Source organism: Lepidochelys olivacea (genome assembly GCF_965140295.1).
Source record: "Lepidochelys olivacea isolate rLepOli2 genome assembly, chromosome: 1".
Lineage (NCBI taxonomy): Eukaryota > Metazoa > Chordata > Testudines > Cheloniidae > Lepidochelys > Lepidochelys olivacea.
Window position 1 is genome coordinate 254,133,141 of NC_140411.1, and position 12,628 is coordinate 254,145,768.

The following is a 12,628-nucleotide window of genomic DNA, read 5'->3' on the forward strand; positions in this document are numbered from 1 at the left end:
GGGAGTTTCAGTAGGTACATCTATATTGCAATGCAAACCCAGGGTTTGAACTCAAACTCAAGCCTAACCCCCCTTCTTTCTACAAAACAATCACAACTTAACATACAGAAAGGAAGGTGAGCTATGAGACCTTGGCTGTGACAAACTAAACAGTCTCCAGGGTGCCAAGTTCCTTTTAGTATTACATAGTGAATCTCATACTCCAGTAAGAGAAATAGCATGTGGAAAGGCTAAAATTTCAGGGAGAAAGAGCATAGTAAGAGGGACAACTGTTTCACAAACAAAGGAGCAAGTATCATCACGTAGGAGGCCATCAAGGGAGAAGGTTGGCATAATAGTTAAACCAGGGTTAATAAATTATTTTTTGTCAAGGTCTAGATTTCTTGGTCAAAGTATAGTTGAGGTCCAGATTCCAGAGAAAATAATACAAAACCAACAACAATGGTAATAAGTAAATAAAAAGATTTCACAATCTGAGTTTCAGAAGTGCCAAGCACTCACAGCTGTAACTATAGTTAGTGGTGTCACAGTTCCCAAAGTAACAGCAACCCTGACCCTGTGCTGGGCTCCTTGAGGGCACCCAACTTAGACCTCAAGCCTCTAACCATCACCTCTCTTAGGGCAGAGGCCCACAACTCTCTCCCTCTAGACCAGGGATTTAGGCTTCAATTCTTCCTGCAATTCCCTGTGAATATCTGATCAGGTCTGACTTTAGTTCAGCACCTTCAGTCCTGTTCTCAGAAGCAATGACAGAGTTAAGCAAGGACCAGCCAGCCTTCATAAAGGAAAGTATTATTTATTCAGAACAAAAGCACTGAAGAGAAAACATACCTTAAAAACAATAAACAGATTGTGTGAATATCAAACTAACTAGGTGTTACCCCTCTTCCACATGGAGACCTGGCATGTTTTAAAACTTCAGGTCCACTCGCAGGACCTGGTTCCATTGGTCACAGTCTCATGCCAGTTCTTGGATTGGATGAGAGAGGCCCCTTCCCATGTCAAGTTGGTCATTTTATATCATTTTCAGTTCTTTGTCAGGCAGTCTCTGGAACTAGGACAAACTAGAATACGCGATTTTCTCCAAGAATGAGACTTCTTCAGACTTGTTACCTACCCCCCTGCCCTGGTGATTTTAATTCCTGCAAGACCCTGCAACTCCCTCACTGGGCTAGAACACTATTACTAGCCCATAAAGCTACATATGACATTTATAAAGCTGATAAAGTGATCTTTGAATATTCCATGCTTCTACAGCTCATTTCACAGGTTGACAGTTCCTGATAGTTCATTCATGCTTATAGGACTTCTCTTACTGCACTGCTTTCCTAATTTTAAGAAAGAAATTAAACCCTTCACACCAGCAGGTAACAATACAAGGTGAGAAGGGAAACCGAGTCACATTTTTTCAATAAAAATAAATCAGCAGTTTCCCAAATGGGAGCTGTGTTTTGAACATATTACGGACTATATAATGCTAAGTACTCTGAAAAATCAGGTCCTATGTGTGTCAGATTGGATACCCAAAATTAGTGGATACTTTTGACTTTATTGTCTGTGTTTTAGTTCCCTATCTGCAAAATGGGGATAATGATGCTCCCTCATCTCACAGGGGTGTTATGAAAAAAGACAGTACCCTTTGTGAAGCACTCAGATATGATAGTGATGCGTGCCATAGAAGAACCCATGCGGAAATTAATAATTCTGTCTTCATAACAGAGTTTGAATAATGTTTGGTAAATAAGGCCTGAGGCCACACACTGAACAACAAGGAGAAAATAAAATATTGAATAGCTGCTCAATAAATTAGCACTGTCCAGTCTGTGCACTGAATGGAGAAGGAAAAAATAACACGGAATCATGTAATTAAAGACTGTATCATAATGCATACACACAATGGGGCCAAATTAAGATTGCACAGGCCATCTTCATTCTGCATTTCCTAACTTTTGAGTAAATGACTGTGCAAACTTAATAATGTTATTTTAGCATAGTGTGTGTGTGCGGGGGGCACAAGATTCTGCATATCCTAGTCTTTTCCTCTAGCAAGGAAATCTCAGTCCAGGTGAATTTTATGTGCACGGTAAGAAGGTCCTGTGAGGATAGATCAGGGATTGGCAACCCTTGGCATGCGGCCCACCAGGGTAAACCCCCTGGCGGGCCGAGCTGGTTTGTTTACCTGCTGCGTCTGCAGCTTCGGCCGATCGCAGCTCCCACTGGCCGTGGTTCACCGCTCCAGGCCAATGGGGGCTGCGGGAAGACAGTGTGGTTGCCACCACTTCCTGCAGCCCCAATTGGCCTGGAGCGCCGAACCGTGGCCAGTGGGAGCCGCAAACGGCAGAACCTGCGGACACGGCAGGTAAACAAACCGGCCTGGCCCACCAGGGGCTTACGCTGGTGGGCCGTGTGCCAAAGGTTGCCGATCCCTAAGGTAGATAATTCTTATAGAACTCCAAAGGAAAAAAATCACTATGGCCTTATGACTAATGAGATGATGACAGTCCTAAAGACACAGAGAAGGGAAAAGAAAATCCTTTACATAGGGAGCAGAATGGTATTCACCACCCCTACCCCAATTTTTAGTCTGCCTCGTAGACCTGGGGGAAAAAAACCAATCCTTTTGGCGTTACAATGTGCTCCGTTTCTCTAGTGTGTGAACATGCATGCTTATGTTTGCACACTGCTGTCCTGCATTGTACAGAATTAGATCTACCCACCTGTTCATCGATTCATCACTGTTTTGCCCACCAATGGCTGGCCTGGAAAAAGGCTATGCGCACTATTGCTACAACAGCAAACAACTAACAGAGTTTCCTCTTTGACTCAAGTGGCAGCAAGCCTCTCTGGAAACAAGGGTGAGAGTTCTTCTGAAGATATGTGTATGCAGTTAACTGACGACAGTACCACTTCTGTGTGTGTATTCAGTTAAGAACAGAAATGTAAGGACAAAGAATAAACAAGAAGCTATGTTCTGATCTCTCAGCAATGCAGCTCATGCTGCATCCATCATTAAATTCATTTTTATGGTCTATGTATTAAGCACCTATAAAACCAGAATGGAATGATGAATATTATTAACTAACCGTGACATTTCATGTCTTGTCTAATAATCTTATCTATCTGGAATAAGTTTGGTTTCACAGAACTTAATTTTCCACTTCAGCAGTGCTGTACAAGACTTTCAATACAACTACCTAAGATTCATTGCAGTCAGTGGTATCTTGCTATCTGGTTCAAATGATCACAGACAACTCCCCTAAAATATATTTTCTGAGGCCCACTGTGTAATCTTCCATCTCTATAGTTACAAATGAAGAAGAAAACCATATTCATGAATAACTTCAAAGGAGAGAAGAAATAAATACATTAAATGGGGGCAACAGAATTTATTATACAGTAGATAAATCCCATTGCACGACTTACCCAATACCCCACCAATTAGGGTAGGACACGTGGTCCACTATGTTGTAGAATCTATTGTAATAGAGCGTACAGGCCATTAAGGCTTGCGAGAGGAACCCTTCTGAGCCCGCACTACACCTTGACACATTTGCATTTAAAAAAACCTGAGAGACAGGAGATGAAGCACAATGTGGCCTTAGTGGACCAGAGAATCCATCTCATTTAATTTAGGTCTATAAATCTCTTCATTTTATAAATAAAAAGTGGAGTTTTACCCAATAAATCTTGATGATATTAAAGTAGCCTTCAGAAGATATTTAGGCATGTATTTCACACTGCATATTGGAAGTATCATGCACGTGTGATGTAAATCCTTACAAACTTCTTTGAACTATAGTCCTTGCACATGTATTGCCTCTGCTTTTAGAAATGAAATCTCAGCTGACTGGCCATACTATATCATCATCAAATTCCACTTTAAAATTGAAACTATTTTTTAATCATCTGAGTGTAAAATGCAGCAAACTATCAGCCAAACCAATTTTTCATCACCTAGTGTACAATAAACCAATTTTATGGCCAAGCCAAAATAAATAACTGATTGACATCAATGAAAGTTTTGCCCAAGGGAGTACTGCTTAGGTTGCATAGTATTGCAACAATTCTCTATAGTACCTTCCCATAGCTAACTGAATTATCTGTTATTAAGCTAGTAGAACTCACCTAATTCTTCCTACCTGTGAAAAGCTTTGTAATTTTATTTTAAATGAGACAGACTATAGAATTTAATAAACTTGAAAAGCAATACCCAAGTTTGGGAATGGTTACTGCCTGAATAAGCAATATTTATGGTTGACTTTTCCTTAATAAAATTCCTGTAACAACATGTCAGGGAATACTGAGTGACTGGAAACAGTTTATTAAATGTAATTTAAAATTCTGATTAGCCACCAAGGTTAATCCTGTTTTGGTGGTTGTAATTGTTAATCTTATTAACTAACTGTTGTGGCACCCTGGAGAAAAATAAAGTTATAATTAAGACAGCCATTTCAAAGCAACTCCTTTGTTACTCCAGACTCAGTCCCAGAATTATACTGCACAAGTACACTACTAAATATGATCAGTCAGCAACTATTACTTCTAAAGAACTAGAACATACCTATATGCCTATGCAATGGAGTAAGGGGAGATAAATTGTCCCTTTACTCTCTTGAATGGTCTGCTTGTGCCATAAGCTGCAGTGCACAACGGGAAGCAGGATTTCTAGAGCTGCTATTTCATCTCCAGACCATACAGGTAGTCAGGAGAGATCGGGGGCCAAGAACAGGCAGAGTCTTGGCTCCATGCCTTCTCAATGTGCCAGACAACACAGCTATGCCAGCAAACCAGATGACATTCTGGGGTGAATATAGGCCTGGCACCCCAGCAATTTAGTTCCTCCCCAGAGCAGGATGCTCTGAATCACACACTGCTTCTCAAGCTGTTCCTGGGGCAATGCAACTATGAGATGCTCTTTAAATGGGGCAGATTGTAAGGTGGCGGGATAGCCCATGACAATTAACTCTAGACAGAATTTAACTGAACACTGATATAAGCATACCAGGTTAATTATTTTATTATGCCAAAAAACATGGCAAAGATTTATATATCTGGCTATACGTACAAATGACTGCCATAAAGACAATGCCCTCTCATGGAGAAGCAACTTAACTGTGCTTACGCCCGATGATAATACTTACGCTGTGATTGATTATACTTACCCAAAGGGTCAGCTTTCCCATTCACGTCTGGAATGGTGAACACTCCCACGACTTTATGGCCCTCTTTCTGCAGGTGTCTATAGACTTCTTGACCAAAAATACTCTGACCTATCAGGGCTAGCTTTAGCTTACGTTGATAAGCCTGTCAACAAGAGTTAAAGCAAACTACATTTTAGGATGCAGAAGAGATATGTTGCTACATGTAATTCTGTCTTACTCTTTCTTAGCCAATGTTAGTTTTGATTTTTAAAGCAATAGTGTCTTTCTGTCCCAACAATATAATGGAATAAAATAAATGATCCATTTTTCCACCTTGTTCATATAATCTACAATTTAGTAAGACCATACTTCTTTGCATACAAATATCACTTGGTATTGTTACTGCCTCCTTTATTATTTCATCAGCAGAAGTCTCTGCATGTACATGCACTGCTTGTTACAAAAAGGCGTAACAAAATCTGCAGTCATTATTCCTACCTATGATCGACAAACCATGAAATCTTATATTTGAAACAGACTCTTAGCAAAATCTAGCCATTCCTGCCACAAGTTTCTAGAATATGCCCTTTAACTTCTAATTTTTTCATCTATTATTCTTGCAGGAAAATTAAAATGTTTTCTAAGAATGACAAATGTCAATAGACTTGACACTATGTTCAATGTCACATTAGTTCAAGGCACTCAAGGCATCTGTGGCTGAGCCCAGTTCCAAAGTTCTTCCCTCACATAACAGGAGATTTTTGTAGTACTGTCCACTCAACTCCTACTTCTTGTTCAGCCAATCGATAAGACAAACAAGTTTGTTTACATTTACATTGCTGCCTGCCTCTTATTTACAATGTGATCTGAAAGTGAGAACAGGTATTCACATAGCACTGTTGTAGCCAGTGCTGCAAGGTATTTACACGCCATATATGCTAAACATTCGTATGCCCCTTCATGCTTCGACTTATACGTTCTAAAGTTTTATACCGATTTGTTTTTGAGCGCAGTTATGTAAAAAATAATAATTCTACATTTGTAAGTTGCACTTTCATGATAAAAGAAAAGGAGTACTTGTGGCATCTTAGAGACTAACCAATTTATTTGAGCATAAGCTTTCGTGAGCTGCAGCTCACTTCATCCGATTAAGTGAGCTGTAGCTCACGAAAGCTTATGCTCAAATAAATTGGTTAGTCTCTAAGGTGCCACAAGTACTCCTTTTCTTTTTGTGAATACAGATTAACACGGCTGTTACTCTGAAACTTTTCACAATAAAGAAATTGCACTACAGTACTTGTATGAGGTGAACTGAAAAGCAGTATTTCTTTTGTTTATCTTTTTACAGTGCAAATGTTTGTAATCAAAGCTAATAATATGAAGTGAGCACTGTACACTTTGTATTCTGTATTGTAATTGAAATCAGTATTTGAAAACTGATAGAAAACATTCAAAATATTTATAATAAATTTAAATTGACATTCTATTATTAACAGTGTGATTAATCACAATTATTTTTTTAAATCTTGACAGCCCTAAAAACAAGCAAACGAAAGTACATGTTTGTCGCAATCCTTCAGAGAGTGGGAAATAGTTTTGTCCTAGCAGCTGCAGCAGGAGTATTTTTAGGACTCTGCTCTCTTTATATGTGCCATTTGAAAGTCAGGTGCAACTCCTGCTTCTTTCCCTGAAGGAACATCTCTAGGTTCTAGCTTCTCTCCTACCAGGGGATGCTGCCTCTTCATTAGGGAAGCTGGGACACAAGGGTACCACAACCAGTAGGGCCACCTGAGGTCCCAGAGGATTTGAACAGCCCATATGAATGTCTTACAAATCCTGTATGGATTAGCAAACATTCAGGTACCAAAAAAGATATAATACTTTGAAATAAACCAACAAACCATTTTGTGATGAAGAGCCAGTTGCAGTACTTTTTGCAAATGACATGAAATGATCTATTTTAAATCGTATTTCAGCTACACAGTTAGCTCCAGAAAGAGGTCTTAAAAATTGGTAGGATGTTCATGAATACAGGAAATGTTCATGAATTAGGAAAATTACTGTAGCACTATTTCGGGCCATAATATTCTCTTGGATGTGTGCATGCAACTTGCAGTGAAAACAACAGGAAATGAGTTTGGCCAAGGGTAAAATTTGTCTCATAGGTCGCAACAGTAAATAAAAATCCCCCTGTATTATAGTATCAGACAGCACTGGTGCAGCTGCAGCAGTGCTAAGTTGCCAGTGTGGATGGGAGTGGTAAAAATGTGAGTCTTGTCTACGTGGGTGTGTACACGGTTGCTACCTCCAGTACAGTTGTACTATTGGTGCTAACAGCTATAATAGGCAACACTATCTTGTCTTAGACAGACATTAACTTGTCTTAGTGTAGACAAGGCTTTCTTGTTTTAAATTACAACATGCACACATTATCCCTTGAAATTTTTATATCCTGACAATGCAAAATGGACACAGATAAGTCTTCCTACCAGTGCTTCATCACCTCAGCTTCCGCTTTTCAGAAGCACAGTCTCAGTCATAAAAATCTCAGATTGGCTTTTTCTAACCATTTAAACGTTTATGAATTCTCCAGGCAAGTTCAAGAAGTGTTCACCTGCTGTGCTACTGAAAGTATCCGGTACAGTATGAAATCCACTGATTTCTATGTAATGTTAATTGACAATGGCAGCACCGTAGATGTGATGGAAAAAACATTAGAGAAAGTCCTCCTGATGCAAGTTACTTGTTCTACATTTGTTCTCTTGTTAACTGTCACTCAATAGCACCTCAAGTGCACAGAAGTAGTGGTCTTTTAGACTTGTATTTTTCTTTTTCAGTTTATTCCCCACTAAATAAGAACTACCAGCAAATGAAGGTAACAAAAAGTCCACAAAGATCATTATCATCCACAAATCATGACCAATTAAGTACCATCAGAAGAGTTAAACTCTTCCTTTCCTGAAAACAAAAAGTATGAGAGGCATACCTGAAAGGCCAAATTTCTGAAGAGACCTTAACAGAAGCTAAAACTCTGCATGTATTTTTCTGTGTCCAAGTTTTTACATTTGCCAGCTTCTGCATTTAGGAGTCTGAGACTACAAAAACTGGATTCAGAGAGCAAACTGCAGCTGGGCTGGCTAACTTCCAGAATTGCCTAATTGCCTGTATGACTGCCCTTTATGCTTGGAAATTCACATTGTTTTGCATTCTTGAAAACTCACACAAGAAAAACTGCACCAGCAATTTTAAGTCAGTAAGTATGATCAAAGTCTAAGTAAACGGGGCTTGAAAAATATTTTAGAAATACCACACTCATCTCAAAATATTAATTCAGAAGAGCAGTTTTGTTTCCACAGGTCAAGTTTTTAACAATATATATTCTATAATCATAAACTTATATCTCTACTCACTAATAATGTATATATACATAAATCTGATTCTTATGTTACATGGAGCTGCACACAAATTACAATTCCAGATCACGAGCTGCTGTAAATCAATGTGTAGCTCCACTTCAGTCAATGGAGCCACATTATGTCAGCTCATGCTAGCTGAGGATCTGGCCCAAAATTGTTACTGAGCACAGATTTCTCTATGTTTAGCAGAGTTCTGAGCCAGGAAGTGGTTAGGGATAAACAGAGGACGCAATCTTTAAAGGAGCAGAGAATAAATATAAAGTGGTAGAACTAGTAAAATAAGAACACAGACTGTTCACACACGCATGCATCGTACACACAGACACAGTTACGTTCCTGCATTCTGTTGAACAAGAAGATTAACCTGACAACAAGCCAACTACATCATATCGCATACGTAGCAAGTTGATTGACTGAAAATGATTTTCCCAGCATGAGGGACATACAACTTCTCTATGACCAGCTATTCTTGAATAATTTCTCCCTTGAATTGGCACAAACATACTTTCCATTAACATTCAGTATGGATAATGCAATCCTGTATTGTATTGTCACATATATTTGTAGCTAGTAGAAAGTAGGAGCCAAATCACAAGTCCTCCATGCATAGAACTCCTATTGTGTTCAGTGGAGTCCCATACAAGAAGGGGATTGCAGGATCAGGCCACAAATCCCTTTCTTTACTTCTGGTTGCTTCCTTTTGTCCTATTTAAAAGTATCAATTAAGTGGCACAGCTGAGGATCTTACTGCAAACCTGTGTCTTGCTCTAGAATTGGAAGATCTTCTTCCAAGATCTTTAGGCTTTAAACTAGTTTCACCGGGGGAAGGAGACCAAAGCCCTGAGGCAAGTGGGCAAGCGGGACACTGGGAGGAAGCACAGGCAGGAACATCTGTGAGGGGAGGGCTCCTACCTCATACTGAGAATGAGGAGCGATCAGCAGGTTATCTCAAGTGCCTATATACAAATGCACAAAGCCTTGGAAACAAGCAGGGAGAACTGGAGGTCCTGGTGATGTCAAGGAATTATGACGTGATTGGAATAACAGAGACTTAGTGGGATAACTCACATGACTGGAGTACTGTCATGGATGGTTATAAACTGTTCAGGAAGGACAGACAGGGCAGAAAAGGTGGGGGAGTAGCACTGTATGTAAGGGAGCAGTATGACTGCTCAGAGCTCCTGTATGAAACTGCAGAAAAACCTGAGTGTCTCTGGATTAAGTTTAGAAGTGTGAGCAACAAGAGTGATGTTGTGGTGGGAGTCTGCTATAGACCACCGGACCAGGGGGATGAGGCTTTCTTCCGGCAACTCGTAGAAGCTACTAGATCGCACGCCCTGGTTCTCATGGGAGACTTTAATCATCCTGATATCTGCTGGGAGAGCACTACAGCGGTGCATAGACATTCCAGGAAGTTTTTGGAAAATGTAGGGGACAATTTCCTGGTGCAAGTGCTGGAGGAGCCAACTAGGAGGGAGCTTTTCTTGACCTGCTGCTTGCAAACCGGGAAGAATTAGTAGCGGAAGCAAAAGTGGATGGGAACCTGGGAGGCAGTGACCATGAATTGGTCGAGTTCAGGATCCTGACACAGGGAAGAAAGGTAAGCAGCAGAATACGTACCCTGGACTTCAGAAAAGCAGACTTCGACTCCCTCAGGGAACTGATGGGTAGGATCCCCTGGGGCAATAACATGAGGGGGAAAAGAGTCCAGGAGAGCTGGCTGTATTTCAAGGAATCCCTATTGAGGTTACAGGGACAAACCATCCCGATGTGTCGAAAGAATAGTAAATATGGCAGGCGACCAGCTTGGCTTAACGGTGAAATCCTTGCGGATCTTAAACATAAAAAAGAAGCTTACAAGTAGTGGAAGATTGGATAAATGACCAGGGAAGAGTATAAAAATATTGCTCGGGCATGTAGGAATGAAATCAGGAGGGCCAAATCACACCTGGAGCTGCAGCTAGCAAGAGATGTTAAGAGTAACAAGAAGGGTTTCTTCAGGTATGTTGGCAACAAGAAGAAAGCCAAGGAAAGTGTTGGCCCCTTACTGAATGAGGGAGGCAACCTAGTGACAGAGGATGTGGAAAAAGCTAATGTACTCAATGCTTTTTTTGCCTCTGTCTTCACGAACAAGGTCAGCTCCCAGACTGCTGCGCTGGGCAACACAGCATGGGGAGTAGGTGGCCAGCCCTCTGTGTAGAAAGAGGTGGTTAGGGACTATTTAGAAAAGCTGGACGTGCACAAGTCCATGGGGCCGGATGCGTTGCATCCGAGAGTGCTAAAGGAATTGGCGGCTGTGATTGCAGAGCCATTGGCCATTATCTTTGAAAACTCATGGCGAATGAGGGAAGTCCCAGATGACTGGAAAAAGGCTAATGTAGTGCCAATCTTTAAAAAAGGGAAGAAGGAGGATCCTGGGAATTATAGGCCAGTCAGCCTCACCTCAGTCCCCAGAAAAATCATGGAGCGGGTCCTCAAGGAATCTATCCTGAAGCACTTACACGAGAGGAAAGTGATCAGGAACAGTCAGCATGGATTCACCAAGTGAAGGTCATGCCTGACTAATCTAATCGCCTTCTGTGATGAGATTACTGGTTCTGTGGATGAAGGGAAAGCAGTGGATGTACTGTTTCTTGACTTTAGCAAAGCTTTTGACATGGTCTCCCACAGTATTCTTGTCAGCAAGTTAAAGAAGTATGGGCTGGATGAATGCACTATAAGGTGGGTAGAAAGTTGGCTAGATTGTCAGGCTCAACAGGTAATGATCAATAGCTCCATGTCTAGTTGGCAGCCGGTATCAAGTGGAGTGCCCCAAGGGTCGGTCCTGGGGCCAGTTTTGTTCAATATCTTCATAAATGATCTGGAGGATGGTGTGGATTGCACTCTCAGCAAATTTGCGGATGATACTAAACTAGGAGGAGTGGTAGATACAGTGGCAGGTAGGGATAGGATTCAGAGGGACCTAGACAAATTGGAGGATTGGGCCAAAAGAAATCTGATGAGGTTCAACAAGGATAAGTGCAGGGTCCTGCACTTAGGACGGAAGAATCCCATGCACCGCTACAGACTAGGGACCGAATGGCCAGGCAGCAGTTCTGCGGAAAAGGACCTAGGGGTGACAGTGGACGAGAAGCTGGATATGAGTCAACAGTGTGCCCTTGTTGCCAAGAAGGCCAATGGCATTTTGGGATGTATAAGTAGGGGCATAGCCAGCAGATCGACGGACGTGATCGTTCCCTTCTATTCAACATTGGTGAGGCCTCAGCTGGAGTACTGTGTCCAGTTTTGGGCCCCACACTACAAGAAGGATAGTGGATAAATTGGAGAGAGTCCAGCGAAGGGCAACAAAAATGATTAGGAGTCTGGAACACATGACTTATGAGGAGAGGCTGAGGGAACTGGGATTGTTTAGTCTGCAGAAGAGAAGAATGAGGGGGGATTTGATAGCTGTTTTCAACTACCTGAGAGGTGGTTCCAAAGAGGATGGTTCCAGACTATTCTCAGTGGTAGAAGATGACAGGACAAGGAGTAATGGTCTCAAGTTGCAGTGGGGGAGGTTTAGGTTGGATATTAGGAAAAACTTTTTCACTAGGAGGGTGGTGAAACACTGGAATGCGTTACCTAGGGAGGTGGTAGAATCTCCTTCCTTAGAAGTTTTTAAGGTCAGGCTTGACAAAGCCCTGGCTGGGATGATTTAATTGGGGATTGGTCCTGCTTTGAGCAGGGGGTTGGACTAGATGACCTCCTGAGGTCCCTTCCAACCCTGATATTCTATGATTCCAAAACTGTTTACACAACTTGATAGTCTTTTGAGAGTGGAAATTCCTTGCAACAAAATGATACAGAGACATGGTAGAACTGCATAAAAGTGCAAATTCTGTAAAATTATGGGGGAATGTAGGACAGCCTGGTAGTTACTTCTTCACTGAAACGCCACCTCCGGGATGGACTGCTAAAAGGATAGGTCCCATAGTCTAGTTCCCAAACAGGAGCTCACTAAATGCCATCAAATCATGCAGGTGGCATATGGTGATATATTAATAAGAGCAATCCTCATATACATTACTGATA

The 12,628-nt window shown here is 41.3% G+C and overlaps 1 protein-coding gene across 1 annotated transcript in view; it reads right to left on the reverse strand.

Annotated features, from left to right (window-relative positions):
• The window catches only part of ALDH1L2 (aldehyde dehydrogenase 1 family member L2), a 51,634-nt gene that overhangs the window by 35,688 nt on the left and 3,318 nt on the right, over window positions 1-12,628 (reverse strand). Inside the window, exon 2 of the mRNA XM_084648724.1 lies at window positions 5,163-5,304. Coding sequence (XP_084504850.1) covers window positions 5,163-5,304 — 142 coding nt within the window. The remainder of the gene's footprint in view (window positions 1-5,162; window positions 5,305-12,628) is intronic.